The following is an 18164-nucleotide window of genomic DNA, read 5'->3' as shown; positions in this document are numbered from 1 at the left end:
TATATGTTGAACAGAACTGCATTTGAGTATCTGACATGATATCACATTAGTAGACATTTACTGCAACATTTATTTCAATTATACAATTCAATCTCCTCATTTTGGAGGTGGATTTTTCTTTGGCTCCAAAATGTAGGCACTTGAAAGCTAGAAGGCCTTGGGCACAGTGCCTGTGGTGTTCAACTGTAGCACCACAAAGTAGCCTTGGTTTTTTTTTTTGTTTTTGTTTTCTTCTTTTTGGTCACATCCTTCATGCCAAATCTTAGTTCCCCAACCAGGAACTGGATCTGTGCCCTTGGCAGTGAAAGTACTGAGTCCTAACCATTGGACTGCCAGGGAATTGCCATTAGCCTAGGTATTTAAAATCGGTTCAAATGAGGATGGAGATGTAGATGCTCTGCTCCTACCCCTCTCTTCATGACAGCTCCTGGGGTACCTTCAGTTGCCAGGTGGAGCAGACCAAACCCAGAAAGGACATGTGTGTTCTTCAGCATCAAGGTAGAAGGGACAATGGAAGATCTTGGTCTCCAGCACCAAGTCTCTTGACTCTTGGTCAACCTATTGCCTTTTTTTTTTTGATGGTCATTTTGTTTATTTAGTTACTTATGGCTGTACTGGGTCTTTGCTGTTTGCATGGGCTTTTCTCTAGTTGCGGTGAGCGGGGGCTTCTTTTTGTTGTGGTGCTCAGGTTTCTCACTGTGGTGGGGAGCGTGGGCTCTAGAACTCGGGCTCAGTAGCTGTGGTGCATGGGTTTAGTTGCATCCGAGACATGTGGAATCTTCCTGGACTAGGGATCAAACTGGTGTCCCCTGCATTGGCAGGCAGATTCTTATCCACTGTGCCACCAGGGAAGTCTCAGCCTGCTGCTTTTGCTATGCCCTCCTGCTTCCCTTGTGTCTCAGCTGGTAAAGAATCCTCCTGCAATGCAGGAGACCTGGGTTCGATCTCTGGGTGGGAAAGATCCCATGGAGAAGGGAAAGGCTACCCACTCCAGTTTTCTGGCCTGGAGAATTCCATGGACACAGTTCATAGGGTCACAAAGAGTCGGACACGACTGAGTGACTTTCACATCACTTCACCTGCACAACAGACCAACCACTTCTGTCCACCACCATTAGTGCTTACACACTAGGAACAGTGCTAAGCAGTTTACACATGTTACTTAATGCTCAGAGCAGCTCTGAGCTATTACTCCCGTTTAGCAGATGAAGAAATGAATCCCAGAGAGGATAAGGAATTTGCTCTACATGACACAGCTAGGAAGCGGAAGAGCCTGGATTCCATCCCTTCCTAAGGATACTAAGGGCTTCCCTGGTGGTTCAATCGGTAAATAATATGTCCGCAATGCAGGAGACTCAGATTTGATCCCTTAGTTGGGAAGATCCACTGGAGGAGGAAATAGCAACCCACTCCAGTATTCTTGCCTGGAGAATTCCATGCGCAGAGGACCCCAGTCCATGGGGTTGCAAAGAGTTAGACACGACTGAGCGACTGACATTAATAATACTAAGAAGTTATTTACTTTTTTCACTCTCTTTCTCCCACAAGGAACAGTTTTCTAGAAGCTGCTTGACATATGATAACGTATGTCATCACTTTGATGGCTTGCGTGGAATGTGGACTGGGGTATTCTTATGTTTTAAATTTTTCTCCATTTCAATTTCTAATTGGATAAAACCAATAGATTTAATCCATATACACTTAGGATCACTGAATCAAACCATTATGAAATGATAGCTTGCGGTGAATGATGTCAGACTTGTGGTCTCTGAAGAAGATTTAACTTTGGGATCAGGGACCATGCTTGATTACTCAAGAGCTTTTGTGTAGCAGAGTTTTATTAAAGTGAAAAACGACAGAGAAAGCTTCCGACATAGACATCAGAAGGGGAAGGGAGAGTGTCTCCAGCTAGTCTTATCAAGGCCTTATATACTTTAACAGACCCACTCCCATAACATAAATCTTAAATTAACAAGATTAGAACTAAGAATAGAAAAGTCTTACCAGACCCACTTCCACAATTTGCTTTTTAAGATAACAGGTTTAATCAGAAGTTTCTTAAGAAGGAGAAACATGTTCTCGAGCAGGATACATTATTGTTACATAGTTTAAGATGAGTTGTCTTGTGTAATCATTGACTCTGGGCTTAAAGAAAATAAAGTCTTAGGTGACTAAGACAAATCAATGTAGAAAAAAACAAAAAGTTTGTCCTTTTCTCCTCCTCGGTCTAGTCAAGGCTATGGTTTTTCCAGTAGTCATGTATGGATGTGAGAGTTGGACTATAAAGAAAGCTGAGTGCCGAAGAATTGATGCTTTTGAACTGTGGTGTTGGAGAAGACTCATAAGAGTCCCTTGGACTGCAAGGAGATCAAACAAGTCCATATTAAAGGAAATCAGTCCTGAATATTTATTGGAAGGACTGATGCTGAAGCTGAAACTCCAATACTTTGGCCACCTGATGCGAAAAGCTGACTCATTTGAAAAGACCCTGATGCTGGGAAAGATTGAAGCAGGAGGAGAAGGGGATGACAGAGGATGAGATGATTGGATGGCATCACCGACTCAATGGATATGAGTTTGAGTAAACTCCGGAAGTCGGTGATGGACAGGGAAGCTTGGTGTACTGCAGTCGATGGGGTCGCAAAGAGACACAGCTGAGTGACTCATACTTTCACTTTGGATGAAAACATCCACTTTTTCCCTCAAGTCACATCGTATTGCCTCCTCAGAGAGACTTTCCCGATCACCTATGTAAAAGGCCCCTTTCCTTCACCCCCTTACCCCTTACCTTGCTTCATTTTTTTTCACGGCCCTATCCCTACCTAGAATCATATTTCTACTTTTTGCTCTGTTTCCCACTGGAGTGAAGCTTCTTGAGGGCAGGGACTTGTCTGTTATGTTCACCATGTCCTCAAACTCAGCCCAGGGCCTGACACAGAGTGCTCAGGAAACCCTGAATAGAACCTCTTGCTTCCAAGGCTTATAGATCATTCCATGTACTTTTAGTAGTTCTGTGATACTCCTTTAAAAAAAAAAACAAAACGATATGATGAGATTTGCCTGGAGGAGGGCATGGCCATCCGCCTAGAGAATCCCCATGGACAAGGAGCCTGGCGGGCTTCAGTGCATAGCGTCGCACAGAGTTGGACACAACTGAAGCAAGTGAGCATGCACAGCATGATGAGATTTAATTTTAATATTAATATTTTGGCCATGCCACATGGCATACAGGATCTCAGTTCCCTGACCAGGAATGGAACCTGTGCCCCTTGCAGTGGGAACTTGGAGTTCTAACTATGAAACCACCAGGGAATTCTCCTGTGATACGCCTGGTCAAAACATTTCTTCCCCTCTTTGGAAAAATGAGCCTTGCTTCTTCCTGCTTGATGTCTTGCTTTGGAGCCAGACCCATGGTTCCTTGGGGGCTGGACCAGAAGGGCATTGATGAAGTGGACAGGCTGGCAGGCTTTGAAAGACTGTTCTGGGCTTTGTGTGTCTGGCTTAGGAATGTCCACTTACCCTGCTGTAGACAGAAAGGAGCCATCGAAGGTCACTGCTTGGAGAACAAAATGTTGCTTCTCACCTCCCAGGTCTGGACAGGAGCTGGCCGTAGGAGTACTCAATACTCCCCTGGAATCCTACTGACCACAAGAGGGCAGCAGTGACCAGTTCCGTCTGTTCCTTCTGAAGGTAGAGGTGGTTTCAGGGTCAAGGCCCTACAACAATTAATTGCTTTTTTAAAAAGAGGGGGCGGTGGGCATAAATCAACAATAGGATAAACCAGCAACGAAGATCCAGGACAGACAAAATAATAAATTAATAAATAAAATTTAAAAGAGGGGTTGTCTACCACCTCTGTTTCCCCAAAGCTGACCTGGGATACTGGTGAGCTAGCTTCTTTATTGCGAAGCCTGCTCTCCCACTCATGGCCATCGAGCGCTCGGAATCTGCCCAGGATCCATTGGTATTATCACCGGTGACCCGGCTCGGGAAGCCATGGGGAAGTAGCAGCCTGGCAAAGCCAACGGCAGCTTCCAATCCTGAGTGAACACCAGCAGCCCCCAGACTTCCTTCCAGGGCACAGGCTCATCAGAGATCCCTCCTCTCCCATCCCCTCTCCAAGACTAAGCAGACTGCAACCCACAGAGACAGTTGGGCTTTTAATATGAAAACAGAAAAATACCAAGAAGGAAGTTGAGAGAACCCCATCCTTTACTATCCAAGCCACACAAGAGACTTCCTGATGTCCCATAACCCTTGCCTTGTACCAAGTGGAAAATAATCTCCAAGCAACAAATAAAAAAAGGTGGGGTGGGGGGGTAATGTCAGCGAAGGTCTATTGTCACAGCCTAATAAATGTTCAATGCCCCTCCCTAACCTGTTCCTCACTTTCTGTGCCTCTCTCACGGCTTCTTCTTCTTTAAAAAATATTTATTTATTTATTTGGCTGTGCCAGGTCTTAGTTGCGGCACACGGGATCTTTAGTTGCAGCATGTGGGATCTTATTCCCTGATCAGGGATTGAACCTAGGCCCTCTGCATTGGAAGTGCAGTCTTAGCCACTGGAACACTAGGGAAGTCCCTCTTGCTGCTTCTCTTCAATTAACTCACAATATCAGGCACAAGTCAGTTTCTGAGGGTCATCATGGCAAAAAAGAAGAGGGGAAGGAGAGGAAGAAGGGGAAGAGGAAGGAAGAAAAAGAAAGGAAAGAAAACAACCAAAAAAAAAATCTGACTGTTTTGGGCCCACTTAGTGGAAGGGTTGAGGAGGAAATGTTCATTTAATTGAGTCAGGCTGGAATGTTACACCAGTACAAAAACATCACAAAATTGGCCAGAGTTTCCTGTTTATTTGCTAAATACATGCAAGCACTGTGGTTGGCACTGGGGGCCAAGTCATTGGATGTAGTTTCCATCTTTGAGCACACAATCTCCCAGCGGGGGCCACAGTAGGATGTGATGGGGTCCTGGGGTGGGGGGCTGTAGAATGAGGAGGCAGGTGCCTGGGGGAGGCTGAGCCTCAGTGGATGAGGTTGCCCAGGGGGCCCACCCAAACTTTTTTCCCTGTCTTCCCACAGGCACCCACACTAATACAGTGAAACTGTGTCAAGCACCTACTATGTATCTGGCTCTGATATCACCAGGGGTCCCAAGGTGAACAAGACAGCTATGATCCTCACCCTCATGGAGTTCATCGTTTAATTTCAGAGACAGATATGAAGTAAATCATTTAACAATTAACAGATATGATCAGTGCTATGCAGAACAAGTACAGCCTGTGTAAGCATGTATAACATGGGAACCCAACTGAGGTGAGGTTGGGGGGGTGGTGCTGCTCTGCGAAAGTGATGTGTAAGCTGAGAACTGAAGGCTGAGAGTTAGGCAGGAGGAACGTGAGAGGAGTCTGAAGTGAGAAGTGAGAAGAGTCTGGGTGAAGGCAGTAAGCCAGGAAGGAGCGGTGCAAGTGAAAAGGCTAGTCACCTCAGGAAGGAAGGTGGGACATTTCTAGAAGAGTCTGGGAGGGAAACAGGGGCCCAATTTTGCAGATTCTGGAAGGCATATTAAGGAATTTGGTTGTTAGTCAAAGGATTTGCAGGAGCAGTGTAGTGACACAGAAGAGATTTGTTCTGGCATGAGAATTAAAAGCTGACAGGATTCCAGGGAAGGCAGGGCAAGGTTCTGGGGAGGGGGGCGTGGTCTGAGGTCCCTGAGGACATCCAGGCACAGGTGGATATGACAGCCTGGAGTGTTACTAGGTCCTGAGATGACCATTTCTCCAAATTTAGAACAGATGTTCTCTTCCAGGGGAGGAAACTAACAGGGGCCGGTGGGAACCAGGACATGTGGTAATTACAAGGCCTCACCTCTGTGACCTTCCTGGTGCATCCCTAAGTGGATCTTTACCACAGGCCTGCACAGGAGGCAGGCAGGAAAGGGCCCATGTTCAAGATATGGAAACTGACGCTTATGGAGGGGCAGTGGCTTGCCTAGGAACACACAGCGAAATTCAGGTAGAGGTAGGCTGGTACCAGGCACCCCGAGTCCAGTCCTGGGCCCTCTGCATATGGGCTACACCTCAATCTCCACCACTTTCATCCTCATCCTTCTTCTGGAGGGGCTCCAGGCAGCCTGGGTCCTTGAACTCTTTCTCCAACTCTGGCTGCCCAGCATCTTCTGCAGGGATTTCACTGGAAGCATCTACATTTGCCTCCATCTTCTCCTTCAGGTTCCGTTTGAAGAAACCAACCTGTAGGAAGACAACACTGGAGTGAACAACGAGCCAGCAGAGCCCTAACTTCTATTCATCCTTCAAATCCCAACTCAAAGGCCGCCTCTCTTGAGAGGCTTTCCTGGACTTCCCCAGCCTCGGTTAGACTCCTGTGTTACAGGCTGCAGAGCATGTTCACATCCATCCGCCGTAGAGATTGGGAGCATCTCAGAGGCATGGACCATGTGTGTAGTCTGTGCCTCTGTATCCCAGGGTCTGGCCCTCAATACATGGGAAGTTCCTTCTTCTTCTCCCTGGGTACCCAGGTCTGGCTTTGCCAGTGCTTGTTGAGGGATGGGGCAAGTCTTGCTTGCTCTTTAGGCCTCAGCGGGCTTATCTGTAGAAGGAGGAGTAGGCTGAGGTCCCTTCTGGCTTTAAAGTCTTGGTGCTCTGCTCCCTGACTCCACTCAGTTCTGCTTTCCACAGACTGGTTGGGTGCCCGTTCTTTCCAGAAGCTCCTACCTTGTACAGAGCTATGAAAATCAGGAGCAGCAACAACAGCCCCCCGATTCCACTCAGCACGTAGAGATAGAGCATCTTTTTCTCATATACAAGGTCAACCTTCATGACGACCTGTGGGAGAAGAGAGACAGAAATGCGGGCAGGAAGCTCTTCCCACCCTGGATGCAACGTGTGAATCTGGCCTCAGACTCTAGGTCTTAGCTTTTCCCATCTGGACTGTGTCACGCAGAGCACGGGGCTTGGGACCAGACCCTCCCTCTCTAGTACATCTTCCACCGCAGCCACTGTAATGAACCAGCAAACCTGCACCTCAGGCCCCCCCTTAAGCCCTTGAAAGGCTTCGCTCAGTCCCAGGATGAAATCCCAACTCAAAGCCTTCCGGAACCTGGCTTCGGTTTACTTTTTCAGCTATCTCTTCCCTTCTGCTCTGAGCTCTCTGCTCTTATTTATTTTTATTTTTTTCCTTTTTCTGGCCATGCATCACAGCCTGTGGACTCTTCAGTTCCCAGACCTGGGGTCGAACCCATGCCCCCTGCATCAGCTGCGTGGAGTTTTAACCACTGGACTGCCAGCGAAGTCCCTGAACTTCCTGCTGTTAAACCCACCTCGCCCGCTCTCTCAAAGCTGGGCCCTGCACGTGCTACTCTCTCGCCCAGAGCACCTTCCCATTGTGCCCCGCCTGCAGGGTAGCGGCCCCTTGGCTGAGCTGTCATCAAACTCATCCTGGCCTTATGGTTGGTCTGTCTGCCTGCCAGAGGTGGTGGGGAGCTGTGCCAAGGCCAGTGGCTCTGGCTGAGAGGAGCTTCTTACGGCACTAACACCCCAACCTTCTCCTCCCTGGCTTCCCACACTCCCAGCTTCCGCTCTCCTAGCTCTGCCCTGGGGCTCCTCCCACCCCTTTGCTCTCCTCTGTTCCCGGGGCTTCTGAGGAGGCAGAGATACCTGGGCCATGGAGGCGTTGCTGCCATAGAGGTGAAAGTGCTTGCTGCTGTTGAAGGAGATGGAGAGGGAGCTAGAAAGGCTCAACATGGAGGAGGCCTGTGGGAGGCAGGGGTGCAGGAGGGGCAGCTATCAGGCCAGAGGGAAGGAGGACTTGGGACCCCCTGACTTCTGCCTCCCCAGCACAACTCAAGGGGCAGAGGCAGTGGAAGGGTCCTGGTGGGCACACTGTCTCTACTCCATTCTCTCCTGGAGTGTCCTAACATGCCGCTTGTTACTGTGGGAAGGAGGTTTTTCCTACAAAGAACTTGTAAGAACCATCCGTGAGTGAGTGAGTGAGTCACTCAGTCATGCCCGACTCTTTGAGACCCCATGGACTGTAGCCTGCCAGGTGCCTCTGTCCATGGAATTCTCCAGGCGAGAATAATGGAGTGGGTTGCCATGCCCTCCTCCAGGGGATCTTCCCGACTCAGGGATCAATCCCAGGTCTCCTGCATTGCAGGCAGATTCTTTACCGTCTGAACCACAAGAGAAGCCCTAAGAACCATCGATCGGCCCATGAAAACAGTCCTGCAAATTTTAAACAAGTGATCCTCTTTCATCTGCAACTGTGTAAATGTCGGGGACATTTCCTCAAGACAGAACAAAAAAAAAAGGCAGGTCTGCTGGAAGAATCTACTCTCACCTCTTGAGGCCAACCCCCCCGCCAACCATTTGGGGTCTGTGGCCAGTGGGTGCTTCCTACCTTGATCGTCCCCCTCAACTCCACCGTCCCGTTCACTTGGACAAGGATCTCCTGCCTGAAGTCGATTGGGCAGCGGAACTCAGTTCCAAACGAGCCAGGCTGATGGGAAGAAGGAAAGCAGGGGATCAGCGAGGTCTCTTTGCACCTGCCCCCTGCCCAGCCCCTGCCCCGCAGTTGCTGAGGTCACGGCCGGTACCTCAGCCACATCAGATGGACTCTCCAGATTTCTGGAGCTGCAGTTGACTGGAGGCTCCTGGGAAGGAGGAGGCAGGGTCTTCAGTTAGTCCAGAGCTGAGAGGATGCCGGCCCCTTGAGCCCAGACCCATCATTCCTCCCCACCTCTCAGATACCACCTTGTCTCCCAGTTCACCCCTGCTTGGTTCTTGGCAGGTTCAATCAGTCCACTACCATCTCCACCCATCTCTCGCCCCTCATTCCCCATCAGGAGCTCCCCCGCACAGACCTGGGTGCCCTTCCCTCCTCTGGGCCCACTCACCATCTGTATGCTCCACCTGTGGGTGATGAGCTCCTCGCTGTGCACCTGTGGTACCCTAACCAAGGCCTCCAGTGGGGGCACGTTGTCATAGTTAGAAGGCTGGATCCTCACCTGGTACAGAAGACAAGGGGCTGCAGAGCCCTGAATGCCACCCCAACTGTCACCCCAGATCCAATCCTCCTCAGCTGGGGCCCAAGGACCCCCCTCTTCATTAGGCAGCGGGCCATGGTCAATCACACCCTCAGAGCTTGGGTTCTTCTCTGCTTCCTCCATGTGGCTTACCCTTGCCCATCCTGCAAGATACTGCTCAGACATCATCCCTGAAGGTCTGGCTGACTCCCCCACAGCACTTTTGTTCCCCAGCAAGATAGTAAACCATCTGCTTGTGTGTGTGTGTGTATCCCCCCTAGACTGTGAGCTGTGTGAGGGCAGGAGCCAGGGATCATTTCACGTGCACTTCATACGGCCATGACACAGTATGCAGCACATAACCAGCCTCGCAAGAGTTGTTTTCTGAATGAGTGGAAGAGGAAGGACATTTAACAAGGACGGACGCAAAAATTATTTAAACAGTGCAGGTTGGCAAAGACATTTTGGCAAGTGGATTAATTTAAGAAACATTTCCTGGAGTTCACTGGCTTAGTGTTTAGGATTTCAGGCTTTCACTGCTGTGGCCCAAGTTCAATCCCTGGTTGGGGAACTGAGATCCTGCAAGCAGTGCCTTGAGGCAAAAACAATCAAACAAACAAAAACCTAGGTTTTCTCTGAAAGACATGAATTGGATTCCATACCTAACTGAGAACACAATTAGCAGATCAAATGTCTACATAATTGAATCTTAAAATAAATGGGAATTTTCTATTTCAAAAAACCAAAAAAGCATTATAACACTGAAAACCAATTGTGCATGAATGCGTGCTAAGTTTTGCGACCCTATGGACCATAGGCTGCCAGGCTCCTCTGTCCATGGGATTCTCCAGGTAAGAATACTGGAGTGGGTTGCCATGCCCTCCTCTAGGGGGTCTTCCCAACCCAGGGATCTAACCTGCATCTCTTGTAGTCTCCTGCATTGGCAGGTGGGTTCTTTACCACTAGTGCCACCTGGGAAGCACATATCAATCATACTTCAGTAAAATAAATACAAAAACCACAAATCAGTGACTTCCCTGGTGGTTCAGTGGTTAAGACTTTGCCTTCCAATGTAAGGGGTGCGGGTTGATCCCAGGTCAGGGAGTTAAGATCCCACATGCCTCAGGGCCAAAAAGCCAAAACGAAAAACAGAAGCCATATAGTCACAAATTCAATAAAGACTAAAAATGGTCCATATCAAAAAAAATTTTAAATATAAAAACAAAACTCAAAAAACTAGGTTCTTTCTTAGAGTACTGGGCTCTAGATTCTGAGTTCTTGAGTTCTGTGATTCCAGAAATAATTTATCCAGGTCTGGAAAGGAGCCGATGAGTATGCTGCCACTGGGAGCGTCTCAGGAAAGGATCACAGAAGGTGGAGGGCTGGGGTCCTTTAGGGACAGGATCTAGTTGGTCTCTGCTGCATACTTAGTTCTTAGGATGGGGCTGCGCCTGGCACTTCTAAGGACTCTTTCACATTGAGGTTCATACCTGGTAGATGTGCTTGACATGGTGGATCTTGGGACTCTTGGGGGTGAAGTTGATATACAGTGTGGAGTTTTCCTGGCTGTGGAGAGAGAGGAGCAGCTGGAGATGATGGAGAAGACAGCAAACCAGTCACGCGGGGGGCCCAGGGCTAGGGGAAGCCTTGGAGTTGCCAACCACTGTTCTAGAAATGGCGCAGGTTCGGTCTCACATCATCCCGACGCTGCTCTGCTGTTGCCCTTTGGAAATTCAGGCTCACAGAAGGGGTCGGTCTTACTCAGAGTCCGGCAGTGGGGGACCAGGGCTGGATCACAGAGGGGTGGCCTTTGGAGCTGTGTTCTCCCCACTAGACACCACCTCACTGGGGCCTCCATTGTCCTTTGGACCCTACTGCTCATCTCCTAGAGAACTACACCAGCCTCTGGACCACTCCCCACTCCATCCTTCTAATGACCTTCCTAATCTTGTCATGCATTTCCTTTGAATCCATCAGTGGTTCCCTGGTGCCCACAATGAGTCAGGTCCAGTGTTCCCCCACAGCCAGACCTGCTTGTTTCCTGGTCTACCTGCTGACTGCTCCCCGCTCACACCTGCCACCTCTGGGCCTGCCCACTCCTTGCTCCCCGGATCGGCCCCACTGTTTGCTGCCTCCATGTTGCCCCCTCCACTTGTCTCTCTGATAACCACAGATGCCTTCCTTCCTGGCCTATATCTGAACCACTTCCACCCCCATCCTCCAGACCCCAGTTCAAGCCCCTGTTTCCCACCAACCCTTCCTTCCAAGTGTCCTCCAATCCACATCATCTTTCCTGACTCTAATTCCATATCACGCCTCAGAAAACATCATTGTGTGTGGCATTTATGTTCAAAAGCACCAGGGACGCCGGCTCAGACACCATCCTCATCCTTATCTCATTCAGATGACTTAAAAATGCCACTTCCTTTTTCTGGCTTCCTCCCCTTTTGGTAAACAAGAAAATCCAACAAGTGAGCCCTATGGGTCCTTCCTACCACAACATTCTGAGACTCATTTCCTCTGTGTGTACATGAGTTTGGGCTCTCCTACCTGACCATAAAATCTCCGTGGGCAAGGGTCATGGTGAAAACTTTTCTATCTCTTCTAGCTCTGCTGGCCCCGGGGAAGAGGGAGTCTAGCACAGCTGGAAGTAGTAAAGAGCTTGGCTGGGGTTTGAAGTCAGACAGACTCAAGTTCAGATCTTGGGGTCAGTGCTTCGTAGTTGTCCCCTCTGGGCAAGTTCTTCCCTTCTCTGGGCCTCATGGTTCATAAGTAAATGGGACAGAGGCAAATGGCTGCCCCACGAGGTATTAAAAGCTCCCAGGAAAGTCCCCAGCTGTGCATCGCAGCTGGTGCAGAAGGCGACACCAGGTCAGTAAGTTTCCATCTGACTCAGACTCAGAACTCTCCGAGGGCCTTTATTCTACAGAGTACTGAAATCTGCTGGGGTTGTGGCTGGAATCAGTTCTTATCGCCCCTGGGCCTCTAGTGCGTGGGGGGAGGGGCAGCCTTGGGAGGAAGGCTGGGGCCCTGTGTGGGGAGGCCGAGGCAGGAGGAGAAGGTGGGGTGGCTGCTCAGGACTCACTCCTTGGTGAGGATGTTGATGGGGTACATGACAGGGATGCTGGCGGTGGCCGAGTTGTCCTCCAGGAGGCTTGAGTTCTCATTGTCGCTGCAGGGGGCAGGATAGAGGGCAGTGTTAGGAGACAGCTTGGCCAGGACTGTGAGACTGTCTGAGGCCAAGGGCGGGTGGAGACGCGGGTGGGGGTCTGCTCACCAGCTCACATTGGCGTGCAGCTTGATCAAATCCCCCCAGGAGCCTTTCTGCAGCGTATTAAACATCACCTGGATATCAACCTGGCAGGAGAAGAGAGGGGTATGAAGAAGGAAGGGGCCTGGGCCTCGGGGGACTGCCTTGGGCCCTCACAGCCCCGTGGCCCCACTGCCATAGTCATAGGAACCTCCCTGGGCTAGGTGCTTCATCCCCACTGTAGAGACGAGGATACCGAGGTTCCGAGTGATTAAGACGCGTGTGTACGGTCACAGTATGTATGACCCAGCCCTGGGTTTCTCTGATTCCAAAGTCCAGCTTCTTGAACATGAGACAGGACACCTCTGCACACACTCTCTTGGGGGTAGGGAGTGGGGTACACCTGGCCTTGTCAATCACCTTCCTCTTCCCCAGAGCCAGGAGCTCCCTCCCTCCCCTCCTGAGCTTACAGCCCCTGGCCACTGGGCTCCTGGGGGCTGGAGGCACTCACCATGCTGTCTGCTCCGAAGATGGGAGAGCTCACGTTGCAGGAGAGGGCCCTGCTCTGCAGTATGGCCTCCTCAGGAAGCTCCTCACAGCCCACAGGTACATGGCTGTGGGGCTGGGGGTGAGACGCAAGAGAAGGAGCTTTTTAGTGGGCAAAGCTAAGGGTTCCCCAAAGGCCACTAACCTCTCAGGGCCCACTTCCTCCCTGCCAGGGCCCGTGTAGAGAACGGTCGGGCCAAAGAATCAGGGATTCAGTACAAAGATGTTCACTGTAATGACTTCCCTGTGGTCCAGCATTTAAGAATCCTCCTGCCAGTGCTGGAGACGTGGGTTCCATCCCTGGTCTGGGAAGATCCCACTTGAGGGGGGCAAACAAAGCCTGTGCGCGGCAACTACCGAGCTGGTGCTCTAGAGCCCACATCTCAACTCCTGAAGCCCATGCACCCTAGAGCCTGGGCTTCCCAGCAAGAGAAGTCATCGCAGTGGGAAGCCCGAGCGCTGCAACTACAGAGTAGCCCCTGCTTGCCGCAACTAGAGGAAGTCCACACACAGCAAAGAAGATCCAGTGTAGCCAAATAAATGAATAAAGTTTTAAAAAAGATGTTTGTATATCTATGACTGAGTCCCTTCACTGTTCACCTGAAACTGCCACAATGTTTTTCATAGGCTAAACCCCAATACAAAATAAAAAGTTTAAAGTTTGGGAAAAAAAATAAAGGTACAGGAATATTTTTTGTTTTAAAGTACTTAAAAAACAAAGATGTTCACTGCAATACTATTTATCCTAGGGAAAAACTGGAAGCGATCCAACAAGCCAAAGAGAAGCATGGTTCAGTGAATTGAGGTACAATCACAGGAGAGTTAAAATGCTTCATTCACACATTCAGCAACCATTTCCAAAATGTATTTGATCCTGGGCTAAGCAGAACAAAACCCTTTATCTTCATGACTATCCGGAAGGGACAGGTTTCAGCTTAGATTGGGAAGAAAATTGGACAGGAAATAAGGGTTCAGGCAAGTCGAGTGACTTGCCCGCAGTCTCATAATTAGGTAACCTTGGCAGGAATCTGGTAGGAACTTGAACACAGGTCTGTTTAACTCCAGATCTCAAGTTCTTAATTGCTCTACTATGTGTCCCTTAAGGGAGCACTCAGAACTTCCATAGTGGTCCAGTGGTTAAGAACCTGCCTGCCGGCAAAACGAGCCGCGCGGCCGGAGATTCCGGAAGAAACAAGAGCGCGGCGTGAACATGGGGAAGCAAAAGAAAACACGGAAGTATGCGACCATGAAGCGAATGCTTAGTCTCAGAGATCAGAGGCTTAAAGAAAAGGATAGATTAAAACCAAAAAAGAAAGAAAAGAAAGATCCTAGTGCACTCAAGGAAAGAGAAGTCCCCCAACACCCTTCCTGCTTATTTTTCCAATATAACACACAGCTGGGCCCACCTTACCACATCCTGGTCGATACCAACTTTATCAACTTTTCCATTAAGGCCAAACTGGACTTAGTACAGTCAATGATGGACTGTCTGTATGCCAAGTGTATCCCTTGTATAACTGACTGTGTAATGGCTGAAACTGAGAAATTGGGGCAGAAGTATAGAGCGGCTTTAAGGATTGCCAAGGATCCAAGATTTGAATGATTACCGTGTACACACAAAGGAACCTATGCAGATGACTGCTTAGTACAAAGAGTAACTCAGCACAAGTGTTACATTGTGGCCACAGTTGACCAGGACCTTAAACGAAGAATCCGGAAGATCCCTGGAGTTCCCATCATGTACATTTCTAACCATAGGTACAACATTGAGCGGATGCCAGATGATTACGGAGCCCCTCGGTTCTAATGAGAAGAGAAAATTTCTCCACCTTCCTTTGACCCGTTTTCTCTTTTGCAAGTTCATTAAACATGCTATAGTGTGAATTACTATTGCACTCACCCACTTGCTCTATAATGAGCTGAGTATAGTTAAATATATTCACTTTTCAATGTTGTTTTTAAAATTATATTTTGTGTCATTTTAAAATTTGCTGCATCTTTTTATAAATCAGAAAATTGCTCACATGAAAAAAAAAAAAAAAAAAAGAACCTGCCTGCCAATGCAGGGGACACGGGTTCCAACCCTGGTCCAGGAAGATTCCACATGTGAAGGAGAAACTAAGCCCACGCACCACAACTACTGAAGCCCGCACGCCCTAGAGCCAGTGCTCCGCAACAAGAGAAGCCAGCGCAATGAGAAGCCTGTGCACTGCCACGAAGAGTGCCTGCTCACCGCAACTAGAGAAAAACCCGCGCACACCAACAAAGACCCAATGCAGCCATTAAAAAAATTAATAACAATTTTCAAAAAGAAGCAGTGAACGTTGCTGTATAAGAATAACTCAAGGGTCCATCAACAGATGAACAGGTCAGCAAAATGTGCTATATCCTTGTGATAAAATATTAGCCTTAAACAGGAATGAAATTCATATGCTACCCCAGGGATGAACCTCAAAAACATTAGGCAAAGGTGAAGAACAGTATGCTAAGTGATACAAAACACAAAAGGACAAACATTATATGACTCAAGGTATACAAAATATCTAGAGATGGCCAATTCATTGAGACAGAAAATAGATTAAAGGTTACCAGTGGCAGAGAGTGGGGAATGGGAGTTATTGCTTGTGGGTACAGAACTTTTTTTGGAAAGTTCTGGAAACTTTTTCAGATAGATAGTGGGGATGGTGGCATGAACTGTGAGTGTACTTTTTTCTTGTTGTACACCTTCCACTTATACAGTGCTTTCTGTCAATTATATCTCAATAAAACTGGAATTAAAAAAAAAAACAAAACAGGCCATCAGGCTGAGAACCCAGACGTGATCTGAAGACTTCCACCCACATCTTCAGGCTGTCCTGGCCGCCTGGGGCTCCAGGAGGCAGCAGATGCTGCAGGACTAGCCTGGCGCCTGGTCTGTGGGCAGGCCCTGCCCTCTCACTCACCTTGAGCGCCTCCACTTTGCGGAATGAGAGTCCCTGGGGGAAGCTCAGGGTGACCTGGACCCAGTAAGCATCTTCTGCTGTGTTCCTCAGTGTCAGCCTCACAGAGAGGCTGGCGGAGGGGGTCAGATGCAGGATTTTGGATCTGAGGGGAAATCAGGGCAAAGTTATGGGAGTCCATGAAAGAAACAGGATCAGAGGTGGAGGTTTTCACAACTGAGGGATCTGGTAGGCCAGAAAAAAGAAACATAGCAAAATATGCTCCTATGCACAGGCTTTAAGTTTTGCCATCTCCTCTGTTCCTGATAGGAGGGCTGCAATGAACCAGCATTTCTCAGAGGAGGAATCTAAGGCCCAGATGACAAATAAGAGTCAGTGTCCATGGGGGTCTTCTGACTGTCATGACATACAAATACTACTTCTTTCTTTTCTTGTAAAAAGTACTTATATATTTATTTATTTTTGGCTGCTTCAGGTCTTGATTGTGGCATGCGGGCTTAGTTGCCCTGAGGCACGAGGGATCTTAGTTCCCTGACCAGGGATTGAACCCAGATTCTTAACCACTGGACCACCAGGGAAATCCACCCTGTGTTCCTTCTATAGCCAGGAGCTGCCTCGGGAAAACATTGGGTGAAACAGGAGGGCCCGGGGGTGGGAAGCCTTACAGACCTCATGTCGGAGAAGGCCAGCTTCAGGTCTGCCTCACAAGTCTTGTCCTCTCCGCAGTTCTTCTCAAAAGGAATCTGAAAGGCCAAGAAGAAAGGACCTGGAGGCTCAGGTCCCCACACCCAGGAGGGCTGGCCCCCACCGCTCTGTCTGCCCCTCTGCCCCTCTTACCTCCTTGGTCTCCAAGTGTGGTGAGGGTTTCAGGATGGGCGGGATGTCCCTGCCCTGCTGAGCACGGAGGAGGGGGAGACAGGAGTAGGTGGTTGAGGCAGCAGAGCTGGAGGGCTCAGAGCAGGGGCTTAGCTGGGGGGTGGGGTGTGGTTGCATCCCTCCCAGGAGCCAAAGCCTTCCCAGTGTGGGCCCCATCTCCCAACTCAGCCTGAGGCTGTCTGTGCTGCCCTCCTCTGGAGGCAGCTCCTCGAGGGAGGCTCAGCACGTGTGTCCACTTCCCATCCTGGCCAGGAGATCTGGGCCTTGACCATGCATTCGCCTAGCTTCCCCCAGCCCAACTTCTCTGCTCGCAGGAACACCTGGCTGCACAGCCTCTAGGCTCTTCTGCTGGGGAATAGCTCTTCCTGTGGTTCTTTCGTGTGAGTCCCACTTCCCTTCTAGAATAGCTCTCCAGCTCTTATTAGATCAAGGCCAGTTTTTTCAATGTTTCTAGAATTTCTGCTCTGGACCAGACTCCCATGTGCATGCATGCTCAGTCCCTTCAGTCATGTCCGACTCTCTGTGACCCTGTGAACCGTAGCCCCCCAAGCTCCTCTGTCCATGGGATTCTCCAGGCACGAATACTGGAGTGGGTTGCTATTTCATCCTTCAGGAGATCTTCCCAACCCAGGGATCAAATCTGAGTCTCTTATGTCTCCTCCATTGGCCACCTGGGAAGCCCTCAGACCCCCCCACACCAGAGAACAAAACAGACACCCTGCCCTTCCTCCCAATCTGGTGAGAGAAAGGGCCAGGCACCCTCAAGCGTGAGAGTGGGACAATACAGGATGTGTTTAAAGGGTGTAGAAGGGGACTCTCCCATGCTTGGAGATCAGGGAAGCTTCCTGAAGGGATGGCATCACAACTGAAATATAAAGGATGAGGAGGAGGGAGCCAGGTGAAGAGGATGGAGAGAGAGGAAGAAAGAACAGTTTACACTGAGACCAAGGCAAGAGAGACTGCCTGCATAAGGTGTAAGGAGCAGAGAGGTGCTCAGACTGGCTGGGGTGCCACCTGTCAGGAGGTGTCCAGATGCAGGGTCCAAATCCCCCTGGCCTGACAATTCATATTAGGCAGTGGAGGGTAACGGGGGTCACAGAAATATTTTATGGGTGATCATCTGCATGTTCTAGAGAAGACTCCAGCCTCCTCGACTTCTAAGCCACCTGCCAAGCAGCCTCTGACTCTTCCTTAAAGGCAGGGGTCCTGGCATTCTCTGCTGAGTGCTTTCGCCTACCCTCAACATTCACACACAAATTATTCCCACCACCCACCAGAAACTACAGTCAGCTCCCAAAGGGGCATCCAGGGCCTCTGTCTTGCTCAGTTGTCCTGACAGAAGCTAAGCCCACCTTCTCATTGTCTCCAAAATTAAAACCACGCCTCTCCTCCCCACAAAGTCCACTCATTCTGTGAGATCCAGAACCAATGACAGTTCCCCCAGGAAGCCTTTTTGACAACTGTGACCTCAGGTCTCTTTTTAACCCTGAGTTGCCGCCCCACACAGTTTGCCTT

The 18164-nt window shown here is 49.5% G+C and overlaps 1 protein-coding gene and 1 pseudogene across 3 annotated transcripts in view; one reads left to right on the top strand and one right to left on the bottom strand.

Annotated features, from left to right (window-relative positions):
• The window catches only part of ITGAL (integrin subunit alpha L), a 43560-nt gene continuing 30225 nt past the window's right edge, over positions 4830–18164 (bottom strand). The window contains exons 19-31 of one of the 2 annotated variants that reach the window (XM_005697706.3): positions 16611–16664; positions 16443–16516; positions 15777–15918; positions 12800–12910; positions 12316–12395; positions 12124–12210; positions 10529–10604; positions 8910–9020; positions 8610–8666; positions 8414–8512; positions 7672–7767; positions 6730–6840; positions 4830–6246 (exon numbers count right to left, since the gene is read on the bottom strand). In XM_005697706.3, coding sequence (XP_005697763.1) covers positions 6076–6246; positions 6730–6840; positions 7672–7767; positions 8414–8512; positions 8610–8666; positions 8910–9020; positions 10529–10604; positions 12124–12210; positions 12316–12395; positions 12800–12910; positions 15777–15918; positions 16443–16516; positions 16611–16664 — 1269 coding nt within the window. In that variant the 3' untranslated portion in view covers positions 4830–6075. 2 annotated transcript variants of the gene reach the window in all.
• LOC102171833 lies at positions 13990–14798 on the top strand (annotated as a pseudogene). Its single transcript, XR_001297301.2, has one exon. The product of XR_001297301.2 is annotated as an rRNA-processing protein FCF1 homolog pseudogene (transcript).

This window comes from Capra hircus, chromosome 25 (genome assembly GCF_001704415.2).
Source record: "Capra hircus breed San Clemente chromosome 25, ASM170441v1, whole genome shotgun sequence".
NCBI lineage: Eukaryota > Metazoa > Chordata > Mammalia > Artiodactyla > Bovidae > Capra > Capra hircus.
Note: the sequence above shows the minus strand (reverse complement) of the source record. Positions and strands in the feature narration are given on the sequence as shown.